This window comes from Oncorhynchus kisutch, linkage group LG20 (genome assembly GCF_002021735.2).
Source record: "Oncorhynchus kisutch isolate 150728-3 linkage group LG20, Okis_V2, whole genome shotgun sequence".
Classification (NCBI taxonomy): domain Eukaryota; kingdom Metazoa; phylum Chordata; class Actinopteri; order Salmoniformes; family Salmonidae; genus Oncorhynchus; species Oncorhynchus kisutch.
The window spans coordinates 37422087-37445053 of NC_034193.2; the positions used below are offsets into that span (position 1 = coordinate 37422087).

At 43.7% G+C, this 22967-nt stretch overlaps 1 protein-coding gene across 1 annotated transcript in view; it reads left to right on the forward strand.

Annotated features, from left to right (window-relative positions):
* Positions 1-22967, forward strand: part of LOC109875524 (inactive tyrosine-protein kinase 7-like) — a 39430-nt gene that overhangs the window by 12118 nt on the left and 4345 nt on the right. The window contains exons 2-18 of the mRNA XM_020467853.2: positions 3454-3750; positions 4627-4729; positions 5023-5207; positions 5449-5596; positions 11371-11501; positions 11826-12092; positions 12532-12668; positions 13407-13542; positions 15875-15994; positions 16523-16672; positions 17051-17195; positions 17629-17756; positions 18080-18277; positions 18642-18803; positions 18924-19177; positions 19565-19642; positions 19893-20044. Coding sequence (XP_020323442.1) covers positions 3454-3750; positions 4627-4729; positions 5023-5207; positions 5449-5596; positions 11371-11501; positions 11826-12092; positions 12532-12668; positions 13407-13542; positions 15875-15994; positions 16523-16672; positions 17051-17195; positions 17629-17756; positions 18080-18277; positions 18642-18803; positions 18924-19177; positions 19565-19642; positions 19893-20044 — 2791 coding nt within the window. The remainder of the gene's footprint in view (positions 1-3453; positions 3751-4626; positions 4730-5022; positions 5208-5448; positions 5597-11370; positions 11502-11825; positions 12093-12531; positions 12669-13406; positions 13543-15874; positions 15995-16522; positions 16673-17050; positions 17196-17628; positions 17757-18079; positions 18278-18641; positions 18804-18923; positions 19178-19564; positions 19643-19892; positions 20045-22967) is intronic.

The window sequence follows — 22967 nt, forward strand, 5'->3', positions numbered from 1 at the left end:
CACGACCTAGTTTAGCTACACTCTGCACAGTTGATGCCGTGCAACATGGCGAGTCACCACATGTCTGTTTGTTCAATTTGTTTGGCGAGTAAATTTCCCCAGAGTCCACCCAGAAGAGGCGACAAACAGACTGACGCTCGCTGGAGGCCGGTTTATTTTCCTGTGGAAAAAAGTGCAGGAAAGATGTACACATACAACCCCTGAACTGTCCACTGCATATTCATGCGGGGAAAGAAAAAGCCCAACTGTGGTGGGGGGGGGGGGGGGGGGGGGGGGGGGGGCTAGGTTTCTCTGTGGCTGCTTATGATAAAAGTGTCACTATTCTTTTGTTTTCTGAGAGAATGTCTGAATATATCAATCAATCAATCAATCAATCAATCAAATGTATTTACATCAGCTGATGTCACAAAAGGCTGTACAGAAACCCTAAACAGAAAGCATTGCAGGTGTAGAAGCACGGTGGCTAGGAAAAACTCAGACTATGAGGGTTGGCCAGTACTCTTCTGGAGATTATAACAGAACATGGCCAAGATGTTCATAGATGACCAGCAGGGTCAAATAATAATAATCACAGTGGTTGTCGAGGGTGCAACAGGTCAGCACCTCAGGACTAAATGTCAGTTGGCTTTTCATAGCCAATTATTCAGAGTATCTCTACCGCTCCTGCTGTCTCTAGGGAGTTGAAAACAGCAGGTCTGGGACAGGGAGCACATTGAACTCTATCTTTAAATAGAATAGATACTTTATTGAATAGCCTAGATTTAGGTTTGTATATTAATTGCAATGGTTCTTGAATGACACCAACAGGCTCTGTTTGTATACTTGTTGTGACTTGTAGTTTTGAATAATGGAGGTGTGAGTAGACATCATAGCTATAGCCTACATTGCAGCAATGACTCCCTATTCTCTTGTCTGTTCAGTTCTTCTGGGTCTTGGTACCCTCTTAATCAAGAGTATTCTCTGAGAGGATCCTGTCTCCATAGCAGCAACAGGCACAGATAATGGCTTGTCCTGTCCCTCTGGCTGCGCTAAGTTAGGAATGTGTCCTCCCCTGTAGAGGAGAGAGCTAGTCTCTGTGTGTGTGTGTGTGTGTGTGTGTGTGTGTGTGTGTGTGTTTTTATTTATTAGTGGGCCACAGGATGTGTGAGAGCTAGTACAGAGCCAAAGAGACGAGTCCTGGGGGCATTGTTATTGGGCACCAAGGGCTACTCTCCTTCCTGTAGTCTCAATTAGACTCTCACTAGGTACTTCTAATGATATAACTACTCTAGAAGCAGTGAGAACACAGTGTTGTGTAGTTGACTGGAGTTGTGTAGCTAGCAAGGCTGTGAGCTTTTAATTTTGGATGGAAAGAGGGGGAGCATGATAGCCCACCAGAACAAAGAGGTCATTGGACAGGTCGTCATTGTAAATAAACATTTTCTCTTAATTGACTTACCTGTATTCATTTAAAAAAAGGTTAACTAAAATGCATGGATGTTCAGACACTTTTTACTCTGTCTCACATTTGCTGGGTAACCCAGGAGTCCCATTTCATCCAAGGCTGAGGGGTATGAATGAATACCTCATCCTCTTGAAGCCGGGCAGATGCCACTCCGCATCTCATCCCCTTCACCGGTATGCACTCTCGACCTGCGATGTGTTGACATTGTGCCCCGTGTGTATTAAAAAGAGACCAAACCAGGTGCAGCCACATTGGAGTTGAACTGTTTAGGTTCTAACTGTTCAGGATACATTCTTGTTTAGTTGTTTAGTTGTTGTTGTTTCAACCAGTCTCTTGATTCCACACATGTATGTCACGATCACAGCACATTTTTATTGTTGATAGACTTATGAAACAGAACATAATATGGATTCGGTACTCAAACACACAGATATAGTATCAGTTATAGCCAGTTATTGTTGATAGTTATATTTTGTTTCATAAGTCTATGATGGATTCAGTACTCAAACACACACATATAGTATCAGTTATTGTCCCCCGTCCCCCCCCCTTGGTAAAACACAGCAACCTGTACACCAACCGAGGCCAAATGCCAAAGTAAGGTGGTATGCATTCCATGGTGGAGTGAGGGGGGGGGGGTCAACTGAGTGATGGCACAGTGCCCGCCTACCTACAAAAACACTCAGCTCAGTTGATGAGTGCCAGTCATTCATCCTCTTTGCTCATTATAAGTGTAGCCTACTTGTGCCACCCCCCCCTCCATGGGAAAGCCGAGGCTTTATTTCCCACTCCCAGTGCAGACTGGTCCACTCCCAGCATGGGCCTTTGCTCGGCCTGGGCCCCAGTAACCAGTCACTGGAGCGAGACAGACTGCCGTCTCAGTCTCATGCAGTCGTCTGTCTGGATGAATGGGCAGCTCTGAGTTCCAGACAGGCCCTGCCAATCACTGAGGATCAGTGGCACTCGATTCAACGCCTGGGACAGAGGGAGTGAAACAAATCCGTCATTGATATTCATACTTAGTATTACTAGCATTTATTATTCTAGTAGTTTGACTTGATCTGCTTGTGTAACTAGAATTTTTGCTCATATCTCCCATACACATAAATTAATGAGTTGCATTTATTATTATTATTTTGTTTGCGCAAAAGTCTGATTTGCGCTCAATTTGGAATCTGGACATTTGAATGTCTTTTAAACAAGGACAACCTAGTATAGTTTAATGTAATGAATGGCTGTGTCCTGTAGGGTGTTCTAATGGCTTATACTGCACCCTTAAAGGGATAGTTTTTGCTTATTTACAGCTCACCTAGGGTGGTGTTGTATAATCCAAACCACTTTGAAGTTAATTGTCCGAGTGTTTAGTAACATCCCAAATCTCCTGGCCAGTATTTATTTGTGCATGTAGCAATGCAAGTGGAAACTCATGGTCTTGCAGGAGACGTGGTTATTATTTGGGATGAGAGTACATACCTGGCATGTCACTCAGCAAGGGTAGGGGGGCCAAGGAGTTATGAACCATGTCCAGAGAAGCTGGGGCCCATGGTCTGTCTGCAGCACACCTGGGTGTCTGTCTGTCTGCAGCACACCTGGGTGTCTGTCTGTCTGCAGCACACCTGGGTGTCTGTCTGTCTGCAGCTCACCTGGGTGTCTGTCTGTCTGCAGCACACCTGGGTGTCTGTCTGTCTGCAGCACACCTGGGTATCTATCTGTCTCTGCAGCACACCTGGGTGTCTGTCTGTCTACTGCCAGTGGACAAAAGAGCCAAGGGTGTCGAGGGGAGACGGTGGAAGGGGAAAAGCACTGTCCTCTTTCCTTTTTTTATGATTTCTGAGTTGATGTGCGGATGGCTGAAAGTAGTCTTTGACTTGATCTTTTCAAGGAAGAAAAATAAGATGAATAAGTATGTGCATCAAATGCAGGCTTTGTGAACGGAATACTTTTTGGTTTAGCGTAACACGTAAGAGCATAACGACTAATTCCTCTCTTTCTCTTTTCATCCTCCTCAGTTCTCACCGTTCACGCCGCCTCCTTCCACTTCACCAAGGAGCCCAAGTCCCAGGATGCCTTGCACGGCCGGAGCGCCATGTTACGCTGCGAGGTCAGCGACGCGGAGGGCGTGAGTTACAGCTGGCTGCAAAACGGCGATGCGGTGAATGACACGGAGCGCCGCTTTCGGGAGGGCGGCAACCTCAAGTTCACCTATGTGGACCGGGTGCTGGATGCCGGGACCTTCCGGTGCCTGGCCGCCAACAATGCCACGGGAGGAGAAGAGCGCTCCACGGAGGCGTCCTTCAACATCAAATGTGAGTTTACTTAATTGCTACTTAATTTTACTTCATTATTTCTCATCAATGTAAGCCCTTCCCTTATCAGTGTTTTGAGATCTCATAACCAAAATACTGTAAGAAGAGGTGCAGTTGTTAAATTCATACACATATATTGATATGACTCAAACTAGCACTAAGCATGGATGGCAGTGTAATAGCAAATGATAGGCATAATTATGTTACTGCAATAATTTTTCCAAATGCACTGATTTGGCTGCACAGCAATTAACACCATATTAGACCTTATGAGGACCTACCTGTTTTGAATATTGACAGTTGCCTTTGCAGCCATAGATTCAAACTTATTGAGTTTTATTCTTCCATATGGAAACTCAATATGTCTGTCCTCCCATGTGTGTCTCTACAACCATCAAATGCATCTCCTGAAGTGCTAAGAAAACGCTGCCTCTTACTTATAAAGACTCTTACGAGAGCCAGCCAGTGCTTTCCTTTTCCTAACTCTTATTTCCGCCGGACCGAAAAACGAAATCACGCCTGCGTGAGAGGTTATTTTGAGTGCGGGGCGGACAAAAGTGTCATTTATGTCCTCTACCAAGATGGACCGCTTGTGAAGTTGCAGCGTCTGGCTGGCCGTGTCACAAAACAAGGAAGGTCAGCTGACAGGAAAGGGGCCGTTTTGGGAGCCGGCACTAAGTTAGCCGGCCAGGTGTGAATGGCTGGTTTGTTTGTGTAAATGAGCAGCAAGAGGGGTTTGACACCTTCTTTTTCTTTTTTCCCCCTCCTTTTTATTAACCCACCTTGTGTGCTCGCCCTCTACCTTCTGTCTTTTGTTAACACTCACTCAACCTACCTCTTCCCCCCCCCCCCCCCCCCCCCCCATCTGTCACACAGGGCTAGAGAGTGGTGGGGTGACCCTGAAAGATCCTGCATCAAAGCAGGACATCGAGAGCTCTGCCCCTGTGACGTTCCGGTGCAACATTGATGGACACCCACGGTGAGAAGCACAACCACGGCCTTAAGGTGTCCGCATGCTCCCCTGCCCAAAACTGTTTCGGAAGAGTTCATGCATATTAAAATAGACGGGGTACTTGCTGCTTTTTTTTTTTCTTTTTTCAAGCGAACATCTTTTTAAGAGTATGTGAGCATACTCGTTCAGCTGGCCGAACTGAAGCACTCTGACGCCCTTACAAGGCCTGACGGGGCCTCAAAACGTTCATCAGTCTCTCAACTTATTCTTATGTGCCAACTCACTCATGCATATTAAGTAGTCATGTCTTCCTCCCCCAGACCAACATGCCACTGGTACAGAGACGGCGTACGCCTGCCGGAGAAGAGCCATCAGATCAACAACAAAGAGCGAACTCTGACCCTGCCCAGTGCCAGCCCAGACAACAATGGCCTCTACTATTGCTGTGCCAAAAATCCAGCTGGGCACGTGTGCAGCAATGTCAACTTCACCCTCGATATCATAGGTGTGTATATGGACAAAGATTCAATAAAGAAGAGGTGAGGAGGGATGGCAGCCCCCCCCCCCCCCATAGTTTAATTGCAAAGCAACACCCAGCCCCACCGACATTAACATTGTGACTAGAAGCCAGAGATGAAGAGAGCCTGTTGACCGGTCTCTTACCTTTCTTATGTACTCTTTGGGCTGTATACCTCTTTCTCACAGTCTCTTCATACCACACACTCACACCCTTACCCTCTGTATAGATAAAAGTTTCCCTCGTCCCGTGGTGATTCCTGAGGACCTGGTGGTGATGAGGAACGAGGAGGCCCTCCTTAACTGCCTGTTCACTGCTGAGCCCCCTCCCACCCAAGAGTGGTACCATCAGGACGAGCTAATCACCAACAAGTCCCGGTAAGACTTTTGTGTGTGTGCTTAAATCTATCTACATACACTACTGTTCAAAAGTTTGGGGTCACATAGAAATGTTTTTGAAAGGAAAAGCAAAAAAAAATGAATGTCTATGAAAATAACATCAAATTGATCAGAAATACAGTGTAGACATTGTTCATGTTGTAAATGACTATTGTAGCTGGAAACTGCTCTTTATTTTATATCTACATAGGATATACATAGGCGTACAGAGGCCCATTATCAGCAACCTTCACTCCTGTGTTCCAATGGCACGTTGTGCTAGCTAATCCAAGTTTATAATTTTAAAAGGCTAATTGATCATTAGAACACCCTTTTGCAATTATGTTAGCACAGCTGGAAACTGTTGTCCTGATTTTAAAGAAGCAATACAACTGGCCTTCTTTAGACTAGTTGAGTATCTGGAGCATCAGCATTTGTAGTTTCGATTACAGGCTGAAAATGTCCAGAAACAAAGAACATTCTTCTGAAACTCGTCAGTCTATTCTTGTTCTGAGAAATGAAGGCTATTCCATGTGAGAAATGGCCAAGAAACTGAAGATCTCGTACAACGCTGTGTACTACTCCCTTCACAGAACACCGCAAACTGGCTCTAACCAGAATAGAAAGAGGAGTGGGAGGCCCCAGGTCACAACTGAGCAAGAGGACAAGTACATTAGTGTGTCTATTTAAAGAAACAGACGCCTCCATAAGTTCTCAACTGGCATCTTCATTAAGTAGTACCCGCAAAACACCAGTCTCAACTCAACAGTGAAGAGGCGACTCCGTGATGCTAGCCTTCTAGGCAGAGTTCCTCTGTCCAGTGTGTGTGTTCTTTTGCCCATCTTAATTTTTTCCTTTTATTGGCCAGTCTGAGATATTGCTTTTTCTTTGCAACTCTGCCTAGAAGGCCAGCATCCCAGAGTCGCCTTTTCACTGTTGACGTTGAGACTGGTGTGTGTTATATATATATATATATATATATGTTATATATTCTCTCTCTCGTGTGTGTCAAAAGTTTGGACACACCTACTCATTTTATTGAACCTTTTATTAACTAGGAAATTCTTATTTACAATGACAGCCTACCAAAAGGCCTCCTGTGGGGATGGGTGCTGGGATTAAATATAAATCTAGGACAAGACCTCACAAGAGACAACACTACATAAAGAGACCTAAGACAACATTCCAATGTTTTTCTTTATTTACTATTTTCTACTTTGTAGAATAAGTGAAGACATCAAAACTATGAAATAGCACACATGGAACTCATGTACTAACCAAAAAAAAGTGTTAAACAAATTAGATTTTAGATTCTTCAAAGTAGCCACCCTTGATGACAGCTTTGTAAACTCTTGGTGTTCTCTCAACCAGCTTCATGAGGGTATCACCTGGAATGGATTTCAATTAATTTGTGGAATTTCTTTCCTTAATGCGTTTGAGCCAATCAGTTGTGTTGTGACAAAGTAGGGGTGGTATACAGAAGATAGCCCTGTTTGGTAAAATGTCAAGTCCATGTTATGGCAAGAACAGCTCAAATAACCAAAGAGAAATGACAGTCCATCATTACTTTAAGACATGAAGGTCAGTCAATCCAGAACATTTAACCCCTCTAGGGTATGTGGGACGCTAGAGTCCCATCTGGCCAACATCCAGTGAGATTGCAAAGCTTCAAATACAGAAATACTCATTATAAAAATTCAGAAAACAAAACATATTTTACATAGATTTAAAGATGAACTTGTGAATCCAACCACGGTGTCAGATTTTGAAAATGCTTTACGGCGAAAGCATACCGTACGATTATTTGAGAACATTGCCCAGTTGACAAATTATTACAAACAGTAACCAGCCAAGCAGAAGTGTTACAAAACTCAGAGTTAGAGATCAAATTAATCCCTTACCTTTGATGATCTTCGTATGTTTGCACTCAGAAGACATTCATTTACTCAATAAATGTTCCTTTTGTTTGGTAAAGTCTCTTTATATCCAAAAACCTCAGTTTTGTTTGCACGTTATCTTCAGTAATCCACAGGCTCAAACGCAGACAAAAAAATCTAAATTGTATCCGTAAAGTTCATAGAAACACGTCAAACGATGTTTATATTCAATCCTCAGGTTGTTTTTTAGCCTACATGATCTATAATATTTCAACCGGACAATAACGTCGTCAATATAAAAGGTAAACAAGAAATGCACTCTCTCAGGATTGCGCATGAAAAAGCTCTGTTCCACTCATTCAGACTGGTCTTACTCCCTCATTTATAAGAATACAAGCCTGAAACAATTTCTAAAGACTGACATCTAGTGGAAGGCATAGGAACTGCAAATTGAGTCCTAAGTCAATGTATACTGTAATGGCATTGAATAGAAAACTCCAAAAGAAAAATAATTCCTGAATGGATTTTTCTCAGGTTTTCGCCTGCCAAATCAGTTCTGTTATACTCAGACACTATTTTAACAGTTTTGGAAACGTTAGTGTTTTCTATCCAAATCTACATGCATATCATATCTTCTGGGCCCGAGTAGCTGGCCGTTTAATTTGGGCATGCTTTTTATCCAAAATTCAGAATGCTGCCCCCTACCCTAGAGAAGTTAAGAACTTTGAACGTTTCTTCAGGTGCAGTTGAAAAACCATCAAGCGCTATGATGAAGCTGGCTCTCATGAGGATAGCCACAGGAACGGAAGACCCAGAGTTACCTCTGCTGCAGTTCATTAGTTACCAGCCTCAGAAATTGCAGCCCAAATAAATGCTTCAGAGTTCAAGTAAAGGACACATCTCAACATCAACTGTTCAGAGGAGACTGCGTGAATCAGGACTTCATGGTCGAATTGCTGTGAGGAAACCACTACTAAAGGACACCAATAAGAAGTGATTTGCCCTCTGCGTCGACTTGCCAAGAAACATGAGCAATGGACACTAGACTGGAGGAAATCTGAGCTTTGGTCTGATGAGTCCAAATTAGAGATTTTTGGTTTCAACCACCGTGTCTTTGTGAGACGCAGAGTAGCTGAACGGATGATTTCTGCATGTGTGGTTCCCACTGGGAAGCATGGAGGTGTGGGTGTGCTTTGCTGGGGGATACTGTCAGTGATTTATTTACAATTCAAGCACACTTAACAAGCATTGCTACCACAGCATTCTGCAGCGATACGCCATCCCATCATGTTTGGGCTCAGTGGGACTGTCATGTGTTTTTCAACAGGACAATGATGCAACACACCTCCAGGCTGTGTAAGGGTAATTTGACCAAGGAGAGTGATGAGTGCTGCATCAGATGACTTGCCCTCCACAATCACCTGACCTCAACCCAATTGGGATGGTTTGGGATGTGTTAGACCACAGAGTGAAGGAAAAGCAGCCAACAAGTGCTTTGAAGAATCTCAAATATAAAATATATTTTTATTTGTATAACACTTTTCTGGTTACTACATTATTCCATGTGTTATTTCATAGTTTTGATATCATCACTATTAATTTACAATGTAGAAAATAGTAAAAAGGAAGGAATACCCTTGAATGAGTAGGTGTCCAAACTTTTGACTGGCACTACATACACACACACACACATACACATACATATAGTTGAAGTCGTAAGTTTACGTACACTTAGGTTGGAGTCATTAACTCGTTTTTCAACCACTTCACACATTTCTTGTTAACAAACTATAGTTTTGGCAAGTCGGTTAGGACATCCACTATGTGCATGACACAAGTAATTTATCCAACAATTGTTTACAGACAGATTATTTCACTTATAATTCACAATTCCAGTGGGTCAGAAGTTTACATGCACTAAGTTGACTGTGCCTTTAAACAGCTTGGAAAATTCCAGAAAATGATGTCATGGCTTCAGAAGCTTCTTTTTTAATGTAATTTTTTTTTAAACCTTTATTTAACTAGGCAAGTCAGTTAAGAACAAATTCTTATTTTCAATGACGGCCTAGGAACAGTGGGTTAACTGCCTGTTCAGGGGCAGAACGACAGATTTGTACCTTGTCAGCTCGGGGAGTCAAATGGAGGTGTACCTGTGGATGTATTTCAAGGCCTACCTTCAAACTCCGTGCCTCTTTGATTGACATCATGGGGAAATCAGCCAAGACGTCAGAAAAATAATTGTAGACCACAAATCTGGTTCATCCTTGGGAGCAATTTCCAAATGCCTGAAGGTACAACGTTCATCTATAAAAACAGTAGTATGCAAGTATAAACACCATGAGACTACGCAGCCGTCATACCGCTCAGGAAGGAGACTCGTTCTGTCTCCTAGAGATGAACGTGCGAAAAGTGCAAATCAATCCCAGAACATCAGCAAAGGACCTTGTGAAGATGCTGGAGGAAACAGGTACAAAAGTATCTATATCCACAGTAAAACGAGTCCTATATCGACATAACCTGAAAGGCTGCTTAGCAAGGAAGAAACCACTGCTCCAAAACCGCCATAAAAAAGCCAGACTACGGTTTGTAACTGCACATGGGGACAAAGATCGTACTTTTTGGAGAAATGTCCTCTGGTCTAATGAAACAAAAATAGAACTGTTTGGCCATAATAACCATCGTTATGTTTGGAGGAAAAAGGGGGAGGCTTGCAAGCCGGAGAACACCAACCCAACCGTGAAGCATGGGGAGGCAACATCATGTTGTGGGGAGGCTTTGCTGCAGGAGGTGCACTTCACAAAATAGATGGCATCATGAGGTAGGAAAATTATGGATATATTGAAGCAACCTCTCAAGACATCAGTCAGAAAGTTAAAGCTTGGTCGCAAATGGGTCTTCCAAATGGACAATGACCCCAAGCATACTTCCAAAGTTGTGGCAAAATGGCTTAAGGATAAAAAAGTCAAGGTATTGGAGTCAGTTACACCAGCTCTGTCAGGAGGAATGGGCCAAAATTCACTCAACTTATTGTGGAAGGTTACCCAAAACGTTTGACCCAAGTTAAGCAATGCTACCAAAAACAACTTTAGTGTATGTAAACTTCTGACCTACTGGGAAAGTGATGAAAGAAATATAAGCTGAATTAAATAATTCGACTATTATTCTGACATTTCGCATTCCTAAAATAAAGTGGTGATCCTGACTGACCTAAGATATGACATTTTTACAATGATTAAATTTCAGGAGTGAGGAAAAACTGAGTGTAAATGTATTTGGCTAAGGTGCATGTAATCTCTCTCACACTCTCACACCCTGTTCCTGGAGAGCCCCCCCCCCCCCCCCCCCCCCTAACCTGACTCGGTTTATCAACCAGCTAATTATTAGAGTTGGGCGCTCTAGATTAGAGTTGGAGCGAAAACCTGCAGGAGGGTAGCTCTCCAGGAATAGGGTTGGCCAGGCTATATATTTATTTATTTATTTATTTAATTTAGACCCTGCTGTTCAAATCCAGCTAAAGATGCAGATTAGCGAGGGATAAAAATTAATAAATGGCATTATACTGTGACATGGTTCAGTGAGTTAGACATGTATGTATTACACACACACCAGATGCGTGAAGGCTAAGTACAGTCTCCTAGATGTGAATGACTGTTTCTACTATAAACATCCACTCTAAGCCTGTGTGTGTGCATGTTGTTTATGAATGTTTTGGAAGCATGTCGACATTGAGGTGAATTCCACTAATGTTTAATTGTTTATTAGTATCTCTTCCAAGAGTCCTTTTTAAAATGTAAAAATATACAGAAAATGTCAAACAAGTCCTCTTTCCTGAGTTGGCCAACTTTCCAGAAAATGTTCAGTGTTTTTGTTTTGATGTTTCTTTCTCTTCCTCCCTAGGTTGGTGATGTTGAACAATGGCTCCCTACTCATAACCCAGGTGAAGCCCAGAAACACTGGGCTCTACAAATGTGTAGCCAAAGGGCCCCGCGGACTCCCTGTCACTCTGGAGGCCACCGTGAACCTAGCAGGTAAGGGAGCACACACAGACATGCACAGTTTTGATACACTGTCTCAAGACACATGTTTGAAACCTTCACTTTGTGTCTAACTCACTGTACCCTGTCACAGTATAATGCCATTTATTAAGTTTATTCCCCGCTAACAGCACAATTTTTAGTTGGATTTGCATGGCATGGTCAACAGTTCTACTCTGCAGTTGAGTGGTATACTGCATTGCCTTCATGATTAGGACACAAGATATTTGTTTTGCAGTCTTAATTCATGGTTTTTGTTTTCTATTACTGATGTCATGATGGACTATAACTTCAAATACTTCCTCCCACCCCTTACAGAGATTGAGGAGATGGGCCCCAGCCAGACCCGGGTCTTCTCGGCAAACTCCCTGGAGAGGGTGTCCTGCCGCCCCCCTCGCGGCCACCCGGAGCCCGATGTGTGGTGGGAGCGGGGCGGGGAACGCGTCTCCTCAGAGGGCAGGGTCTACCAGGACGGACTGGAGCTGGTCTTCAGCCCCACCCAGGGGGAAGACTCTGGACTGTATACCTGCGTGGGCCAGAACAAGGCTGGTACCAGGAGGCAGGAGCTGACCGTCACCGTGGCCAGTGAGTATAGACCTCAAGACCCTAAAGGCTTTTCATACTACTGAGCCAAGCCAAGCTGGTCTGGTTACACATCCACAATTGTCCCTGGAACCTTGATGAAAAGCACAATGTGAAATGAAAATATCGGCGCTAGCACAGTTTGGATCAGGTCAGCAAGATGGTGTGAAAAGGGTATTTGTGGTCAAAACGGTCTAAAATTGAGGGAAGCAGTATGTAAACTTAAAAACCTCTAAGTTCTATTTTCCGTTGTGTAAAATTTTTCTACAGTGTGCCCTAATGAACACGACTCTGGTATTTCACTGCTGAGGCGGGAGTTGGACAGAACTCTGAAGGACTGTGGCTCTCCAGGATTGTGTCATTTGTTGTGACCTGCACCTGCTGAAATGTATTGGTTGTAAACACTACTTTTTAAGAGATGCTAAATGTGTGTATCCCCTAGCCCCTCCGGAGTGGGTGACGAAGCCAGAGGACAGCCAACTGGAGGAGGGCCTCCCTGGGTATCTGCATTGCCACACCCGCGCCACGCCCCATCCCGAGGTTACCTGGTACCGCAACTTCATCCCCATCACCGCCGAGGTCAGTCCTGTGGTCCGAACTGTGTCCTGGTCATTCTGAAAAGAAGTGGGAATATACACTAAGAACTACTACACGCTGAGTGTACTAAACATTAGGACCACCTGCTCTTTCCATGACATAGATTGACCAGTTAAATCCAGGCGAAAGCTATGATCCTATATTGAAGTCACTTGTTAAATTGACTTAAGTCAGTGTTGATGAAGGGGAAGAGACCGGTTAAGTAAGTAATTTTAAGCCTTGAGATGTAGATTGTGTGCGTTCCATTCAGAGGGTAAATGGCTAAGACAAAATATTTAAAAGGACATGTAGCCAACTTGACACAACTGTGGGAATCACAGGAGTCAACATGGGCCAGCCTCCCCGTGGAACGCTTCCGGCACCTTGTCGTCAATGCCCCGATGAATTGAACCTGTTCTGAGGGAAACGGGGGTGCAGCTCAATGTGTTATGTTTGGTACACTGAGTGTATATACTTATATTTACACACGGTTCTGGACATTGTGAATGTGATATTCTCTTGCAGTGTCAAGTTCATTAAGAATCATCAAACGATAATCCATGTAATGAAATGCATTTCTCAAATATGCCCCTGCCGGTGCATTTACATGAAATATGAAGCTGTGCTGCAATACAGATGAACTTTTTTATGCCCAGAACTATAAATATACATAAAGGTGCAATCTGTAACTTTCATTTCTATGAAACCTATCGTTAACCCATTGTTATCTTTTGACTGTAGGACATTCGCTTTAAGCTGTACCCCAACGGGACCCTGAGGATCAACAGCGTGGAGGTGTACGATAACCACCTGTACATGTGTCGGAGCCAGACGGAGGCTGGGAGGGTGGAGGGCCGGGCCAGGGTCTTCGTTCTTGGTGAGTGTGTGTGTGTGTGTGTCTGCGCGCACATGCGTAGGTGTGAGTTTGTAAGAGAGAGAGACAGCATGCAAGTGTGTGGTAGTGCCATAATGTGTTTGTGGTGTGCCCTGTTTGTATGTATGTGAGCGAGAGAAAGAACTTTGTGTGTGGGAGTGCCATGTTAATAATGTGTGTATCGGGTGGTAATTGCTAGCTTTTGGCCAATTTCAAATTAAATGAAATGCTGCTAAATAAAATTGGAGCCGGCCAAAGTGCCTGGGGCTGCCCTGCTGAGGAGAGAGAGAGAGGAGCCTTGGCTCAGGCTACTGTTGATTATGAAGATTTGGGCCTTTTTCATTGAAGTGAAATGAAAGTTAGAAGGCTCCAGACTGCAAGCATTTAGTCGCATATTGCGGACCTTTGACTTGGCTGTGCGAGTTTTAAAAAATCTATTGGTCGCATCGGTGCGAGCTGCACATTCATTTACCTCACTCCAAACAGTAAAGTGCATTATCATCATGATTCCTGTAATGAAAGTGTCTGCTTTCCTGCCCCTGTACTGGTTTCGCTGGAGCCCGCTGCCGTGTCGAGCGAGCCACTCGTTCCTTTCCCGGGGGAAAAAATGCTCCAGGAGAATGAAGTGTTCTGATTGTATAACATTTTAAAAACACCGCTATCCTGTTGTCACAGATGGAGAGAGGATGTTCTCAGCTTTCTGTAGATATACTTTTTATTTCTAAACTTTTAATTTTGAGTTCAATAGCAACTCTTTTACAAATAAGATATTTGATATGGCTGTGAGATATGAGCTGCTCATTGGCCATTGTGAGTGCATAGGCCTCATTGGGCAGTAGACTGCCAGTACAACTGCCAGTACAACTGCAATGTTTTTTGGGGACATTAAATGTACTGTTAGATTTGTACTGTTAGATTTGATACATGGCTACTAGCATGTGTTTTGAGTTTCCACTTACTCAGGTGGTGAATTGACCCCAAATAAATTAGTCTGATATTAGATCACATAAAGATGCAGGCAAAGTCATCTCTTTTGAACCCCCAAAAATGATCAAATATTAACAGTAAAATATAACAACAATAGTATAATTTTCTACCCAAAATGCATGACAAACACTGGAGTGGTTGGACATAAATATTTTGAATCGCATGAAAAGATGAAAAACTTTTTAATTAAGCACTGAATTACTTTATAACATGATAGGCCTACATTTTTTTATTTTAAATATATTGCATGATGCTGTGAACATTTTTGGTGTGACTAAATCATGGGTTGGTGCCACCAACTGAAAAAAACGTAGGGAAAATGGTAGTCTGGATCCCTGCTACAAGGGGTATGTCCCCTGTATGCACAAGTTCTGATATTGTAGCGGACAAAGATGAGATGAATGTTGGCATGGCCAAATGCAGGCTGCAACTTGATATTCAGGTAGGATGCAATTTTGAAATATTTATTTATTGTAGGCCTATTTATTAATCTAAACCAGTTCTTTAAATATGCAAAACAGGTTTCATTTCATTCTGTTGAGACCTTTTTGTTGGCTAAATTAAATTTTGATCTGTCTTTTTTTCAATGGTGTGCTCTGTATCATTAGCCTATTGCTTGCATTTGTTGGGTACGGTAGGCATTAGCCTGCCTTGTTAATTGCTACAATATAGCCGGTTCAAAACTTTATGGACAAGTGTTTTGTTTCATTCTGTTGAGCCATTTTCTTTTTGATATTACCCTAATAAAGTTTAGTTTGTGAAGGTTTGGTGTTGTGTAGCCTATTATACTGCAGGCCTATAATATGAAGGTAGTGCGCACCGGCGCTCCAACTGACTTCGACATAGGAGGTGAGGAAGAATATTTTAGGCCTACCAGACTACTACAATAAACGCTAATCTGTTAGAAAATTAACAAATTATCCCCCTTCTGAACGGCTATATCTGTACAGCAGACAGTCGCCTTTCTGGCAAGTATAAAGAAATTCAGTTTTGCGTATGCTACACATCGAAACACAAGGAATAAATAGTATTTTGTCATTAGTTCTACGCTTTTTAAGGACATCGAAGTGTTCCTTTTGGCCAATATCGCTAATTTATTGATGACGCTGGCTGCGTGGGTGGAAGACCTAATGGGTTATGCGTCCAATGCATATGGATGACCGGTAAATGTATCAAATGTCTGAACTGTATTCTTCCTGGTCATTTGGCCAGTGCCTAATTTTCCTTACGGAAACCGTGTGTGTGTGTGTGTGTGTGTGTGTGTGTGTGTGTGTGTGCTTGGAGATGTGTATGCTTGTGTCTCTCTACTCCACGTTCTGTCACCAACACGGTTGTCTCCTCCCTGCAGAGAAGCTGAAGTTCACCCCCACCCCCCAGCCCTCCCAGTGTCTGGAGTTGGACAAGGAGGGCACTGTGCAGTGCTCCGCCAAAGGCCGCGAGATCCCCACCATCCAGTGGACCAAAGCAGGTGGGTGTTCAGACCTCCTTGCCTGCCTTAGGACTCAGACACACACATGTACAATGTTGCTCAATCCAATCCAAAATCTACTCTTAGCCCCTACCCCTTGTACCTAGATGCTTCTAGTTGATCTCAAAGGATAACATGGGTGTAAGCAATATGGTGTAATAACTTCCTAGCTTATTGGCATAGTCAGATTTTCTGGCATTTTTTTTTTACACCCTTGTTTAATTGTAGATGTATGTGTTTAGGGGTAGGGTCAAGGGGCTATTCAATCGAGGTGCTAGAGGGTTTAAACACTTTTTTTTGTTTCTACATGTGTCTCCGACACATGAAGGTTAGAATAAAATCCAGAAGAGTATTCGACCCTCCAGGAATGGAATTTCATTAGCCTGGGCTAGGGGGTTGATGTTGGACTGCTCTCTCAACTGTTACACTGTTTGTTTCATGCTGTGGTTTCTAAATAGTTTTAGTCTATCTAATGTGTGAGCTGTGCTCTAAATCTGAATCTGAATCTCTAATATTCCCCCCTTGCAGATGGCAGTGAGCTGCCAGAGCATGTAGTACAGACCGGCGGCGTGCTCCACTTCGCACTGGTGACGAGGGACGATGCGGGCAACTACACCTGCCTGGCTTCCAACAGCCTGCAGGGCCAGATCACAGCCGCTGTGCAGCTCACCGTAGCAGGTATCCCTTCACTAACACTAGTGGCACTAATGCCAACCACACCAATGCAGGTCACCGACACACCACATCCTGCCACCTATACAACCAGACACCACACAGACCAAGGATCCAACGGTTGTCGTCCTCTACTTTTTAACTAGAGATTGATTTCTACCTGTGAAAAATGTGTATGCTCCAGCCAACCCGTGACCGTAATTGATTAAGTTCCAGGATTAGGTTTAGAAACAAAAACGGCAGTACTCAAGATGGCAGAACTACGTTATCTGATTTAAACAGTGCTAATGCCATCACTAAAGCTGTCTCTAGACTTCAACACAACTAAATCCATCTTAACCAACACTTCCACTATTTCTTTATTTCCTTCTCTCTCTCTCCCAGTGTATATAACATTTAATATGGAGCCGGAGCACACCACTGTTTACCAGGGCCACACAGCCATTCTGCACTGCCAGGCCACCGGCGACCCCCAGCCCTTTATCCAGTGGAAAAAGAAAGACAAGTTCCTGGAGCCTCGCAAGAGCAGGTAGAGAACCACAACTGTGTTTTGTTAAGGCCCAAAGTCATTTTTGTCGTATTTGGTTTCTCATTTGTGGGTTTTTCGTTCTGAACACCGTGCTAAACCGCATGTTTGGATAGTGTGTTTTGATATATTTTTTTTATCATGGTAGGGAAGATGTCTATCTAGCCTTTGCCATATTGCTATCAGCCAGTCCGAATTCCCTTCCCTTAGGCCTAACCCTTCATTGTCTGGTAAATACAATAAGGCAAATGCAGTATGGTGGAAGTGCTTTTACTACACTGCTTATACCTCGAGACCCCTCTGATATTAAAAGGGTTAAGGCAGGGGGAAAAGGGTTAGAAACTGGAAAAGAAATGGATCAGCTGTGAATGGGTGTAAACGAGGGAAAATAATAAAATGCAGCCACGGCCTCACTCCTGTGCTGTTGGCTCTCCAGGTTTCAGAAGATGCCCAACGGTTCTCTGGTCATCCACGACGTGAGTGTGGAAGACACGGGAAGCTACACATGCATCGCTGGCAACAGCTGCAATATCGGCCACACATCGGCAGAGCTCTATGTCGTAGGTAAGACACCAGGGGGAAAAATAAGAAGTAAACTTTGTGTACCTGCCGCAGCTGTCTAAAGTATTTTAATGGTTGTGGTAGGTGGAGGAAATAAAGCAGTCCCCCAAACTGTAAATACTTATTTTGGCACTTGAATGTGTAATGATAGTAGCAATGTCTCATTTAGAAAGAATGTAATTGAGAGGTGTCATCTTGAGATGTCCACTTGACATCTGAGGTTGAGATGGTGATTCAGTAGACTCCAATAGAATACTTTTTAATTCAATAGAGAAGCACATCACGTCACCGGACTCTTTTGTGTCTGTGTGTGTGTGTGTCAACAGAGAAGCCTGTGCACCACTCGTTGGAGGATGACGAAAAGGCGCCATACAAGATGATCCAGACAATCGGCCTATCGGTGGGCGCCGCCGTGGCCTACATCATCATCGTCCTGGGCCTGATGTTCTACTGCAAGAAGAGACGCAACGCCAAGAGACTAAAGGGCCCCGAGGGAGAGGAGGCCGAGACAGAGCACCTCAACGGTCAGCGTTCGCAGTCGATTCCATTCAGTTGAATTCAAGTGTCTGGTTTTCCTGGTAGTGTGAAATGTATTGAAAACATTACAAGTATGCAGTACAACACCCTAGTTGTGACATGCACCAATATGTAAAGTCAATATTGGTGTCGGCATTTAAAAAAATACGATATCAATAAATGGCTAATTAAAATAAACACATCCTCTTGAAGCTCTAAAACGGAACTGTTTCAAGTGATTAATTTCATTTCCATGGCTATATTTCTTTAACATTTCTGTACCTAGAAATAAGAAAAGGACGATGGAGTATGTACAAGCAGTCATGTTTAGTTACCAGTATTGAAGGATGCCATTTTGTCCTGGCACTACAGGGGGCACGGTGCAGACCAACGGACAGGCCACCGCTGAGATCCAGGAGGAGGTGGCACTGACCAACATGGGCACCACGGCCAGTAGCTCCAGCAACAAGCGCCACAGCAGCCACGACAAAGGGCACTACCCCCGCGCCAACCTGACCACCATCACCACTCTGGGTATAGAGCAACGCATGCATGTGCACACAGACGTCGTCATTTGAAATAAGAATTTGTTCTTTGTTGACCTGTATAAATAAAAGCTATATAAAATGATATTGATTCCCCTCTCCTACACAGGGAAAGGTGAGTTTGGCGAGGTGTTCCTGGCCAAAGCCAAGGGCATCATGTCAGCAGGAGGAAGAGGCAGTGAGGATGAGGAGGAGACGGTGGTGCTGGTGAAGAGTCTGCAGACGCGGGATGAGACTCTGCACCTGGAGTTCCGCCGCGAGGTTGAGATGTTCGGCAAGCTGGGCCACCCCAACCTTGTGTGCCTACTGGGCATGTGTAGAGAAGCCGAGCCTCACTACCTCATACTGGAGTATGCTGAATTGGTAAGGAGGGAGCTACCTGCTTTACGCTCCAGGGTGAAGTTTCCCCTAGGTACAGATCTAGGGTCAGCTTCCCCTCCCCAAACCTTAACCATTAGTGGGGGAAATGCTAAACTGACCCAAGATCAGTGTCTTTGGGCAACATAACTTCACCCTACTCCCTACACACACATACTTTATTTATGTATCCTACATGGCAGTCAATTGCATCATTGAAATACATGGGTATTAAGGTTAAATGCCTTGATAAAATAAAGACTATTTAAAATATGAGCTACGTACGAACACACTGACCCTAGTGCATTGAAAAACGAGTGCGGGTGTACTTAAAAAAATAAAAAAAACACCCATGATTTAGCATCCACCCCAGACCTGTGTATATGTTCCTAGGGGGACCTGAAGCAATACCTCAAGATGTCCAAGAACGAGGAGAAACCCAAGTCCCATCACCTCAGTACCAAGCAGAAGGTCAGTTTACACACACAAGAAGGCATAAATGAGCATCTTATAGTAAGGCTCTCCTGTTGCATCATGCCACTGGCTTTCACTGTCTGTTGGACCACTCCGAAGGAGAAACAGATTAATCAGAAGATGTCATTTTAAAAAAGCCATTCAAATGCTTAAAACACATGCACTAACTCACTCACTTGAAGGCACATATATGCTTGAAAACACAGTGATTTAATGCTCCGTATGTCCCACTCTCTCATTCCCTCAGGTGGGGGTGTGTCTGCAGGTTGCCCGGGGGATGGAGCATCTATCCAATCAGCGCTTCGTCCACAAGGACCTAGCCACCCGCAACTGTCTGATCAGCGCCAAGAGACAGGTCAAGGTGTCTGCACTGGGGCTCAGCAAAGATGTCTACAACGAGTAAGATTAAATCTTGATTTAACCAGGAAAGATCCCTTGCGGTTGAAAACCATACTTATGGTTTTTATTAATTTCAATGTATCCAGTCACAGCATAATTGTATCGATAATTTAGATTTCCCAAAGTCTCCATTTAAAGAGACCTGTGATAAGTATAGTGAAAAAGGCACCAACAGAGATGGCCACCGCGCTCTTAGGAAACAATGCAGTATTTTTTTATTTTTTTTAATGTATTTCTTACACTGAGTTTATTAATTCAACCATTTTTTAAATTTAAAAGCACACACAAAACTTGAAAAATCCATACATGCACAACATTGAGGATAACGCACAATAAAGTCTGGGAATTATTTCCATTGTGGTCCTTTTGAGGCAAGATAGCTAGACAAGATCGAACACAGTATGACAGTGAAATAATAAATAAAAAAACATAGAAGAAGAAGAACATCAATCTCATCATTCCAGTTACATTATAGGGGTTATTCATATGGGCACAGAAGACATCAAACTTATTTTTAAAGCTGTCCAGAGAGGACGATGTTTTTATGTGCAGAGGCATCTCATTCCATTCTGAGGCTCCAGTATACAAGAACGTACCTTTCCCAGCATTACTCCTGAACCTGTATAAGCACACATCAGCAACACCTGATCTGGTGCTGTGATTGTGTGCATCCCTAACACAAGGAAAGTAATCACTTCGATATCTGGGCTCAGGACCATAAATACTCCTGTAAACCAAACCTAGTCTAATCTGGGACACCCCAGCCTCAACAGGCAGCCAGTTTAGTTCCTGAAAGCAGCTCCTGCCTATGTGAGTACGTGGACTCACCTTCAGTACTACCCTGATCAGCTCATTCTGGGCTATCTGGAGCTTCCCCTTCATAAGTTTAGATAAGCCCCCAAACCAGTAGTACTAGCATAGTCAAAATGGCATTGAATGAGGGCAGTAGCTAGTAGGAAAGCTTAAGTCTTATTACATACAGCCGGGAGAAACTATTGGATATAAGAGCAATGTCAACTTACCAACATTATGACCAGGAATACAACTTTCCCGAAGCGGATCCTCTGTTTGGTCCACCACCCAGGACAATGGATCGGATCCCAGCAGGTGACCCAAAACCACGGCGCCGCAGAAGGGGCAGACGGTGCGGTCTTCTGGCCAGGCTCCGTAGACGGGCCCACTGCTCCCGAGTATACTACTTGCCAATGTCCAGTCTCTTGACAACAAGGTAGACGAAATCCAAGCAAGGGTTGCCTTCCAAAGAGACATCAGAGATTGTAACATTCTCTGTTTCACGGAAACATGGTTCCCTCAGGATACGTTATCAGAGTCGGTACAGCCACCTGGTTTGTTCACGCATCGCACCGACAGAAACAAACATCTCTGGTAAGAAGGGTGAGGGTGTATGCCTTATGATTAACGAGTCGTGGTGTGATCATAACAACATACAGGAACTCCAATCCTTTTGTTCATCTGACGTAGAATTCCTTACAATCAAATGTGGACTGCATTATCTACCAAGAGAATTCTCTTTGATTATAATCACAGTCGTGAGCAGACACCTCGATGGCCCTGAAAAAACTTTATTGGACTCTATGGAAAACTAGAAACCACATCCTGAGACTGCATTTATTGTAGCTGGGGATTTTAACAAGACTAATCTGAAAACAAGGCTCCCTAAATTTGATCAGCATATCAAATGCGTGACCCGGGCCGGCAAAACTCTGGATCATTGTTACTACAAAGCTCGCCCTCCTTTCGGCAAATCTGACCACGACTCCATTTTGTTGCTCCCAGCCTGTAGGCAGAAACTAGAACAGGAAACGCTCAGGTCTGTTCAATGCTGATCCGACCAATTTGATTCCACTCTTCAAAATTGCTTTGATCACGTGGACTGGGATATGTTCCGGATAGCGTTGAACAACAACATTGATGTATACGCTGATTCGGTGAGCGAGTTTATTAGCAAGTGCATCTGTGATTATTAAAACCTTCCCCAACCAGAAACCGTGGATTGATGGCAGCATTCGCGTGAAACTGAAAGCGCGAACCACTGCTTTTAATCAGGACAAGGCGACCGGAAACATGACCGAATTCAAACAGTGTAGCTATTCCCTCCGCAAGGCAATCAAACAAGCTAAGCGTCAGTATAGAGGCAAAGTAGAGTCGCAATTCAACGGCTCAGACACGAGAGGTATGTGGCAGGGTCTACAGTTGTGGCCAAAAGTTTTGAGAATGACACAAATATTAATTTTCACAAAGTTTGCTGCTTCAGTGTCTAGATATTTTTGTCAATGTCACTACGGAATACTGAAGTATAATTACAAGCATTTCGTAAGTGTCAAAGGCTTTTATTGACAATTACATGAAGTTGATGCAAAGAGTCAATATTTGCTGTGTTGACCCTTCTTTTTCAAGAACCCTGCAATCCGCCCTGGCATGCTGTCAATTAACCTTTGGGCCACATCCTGACTGATGGCAGCCTATTCAATGCTTGGAGTTTGTCAGAATTTGTGGGTTTTTGTTTGTCCATCCGCCTCTTGAGGATTGACCACAAATTCTCAATGGGATTATGGGGTCTGGGGAGTTTCCTGGCCATAGACTCAAAATATTTATGTTTTGTTCCCCGAGCCACTTAGTTATCACTTTTGCCTTATGGCAAGGTGCTCCATCATGCTGGAAAAGGCATTGTTCGTCACCAAACTGTTTCTGGATGGTTGGGAGAAGTTGCTCTCGGAGGATGTGTTGGTACCATTCTTTTTTCATGGTTGTGTCCATAGGCAAAATTGTGAGTGAGCCCACTCCCTTGGCTGAGAAGCAACCCCATACATGAATGGTCTCAGGATGCTTTACTGTTGGCATGACACAGGACTGATGGTAGCGCTCACCTTGTCTTCTCCAGACAAGCTTTTTTCCGGATGCC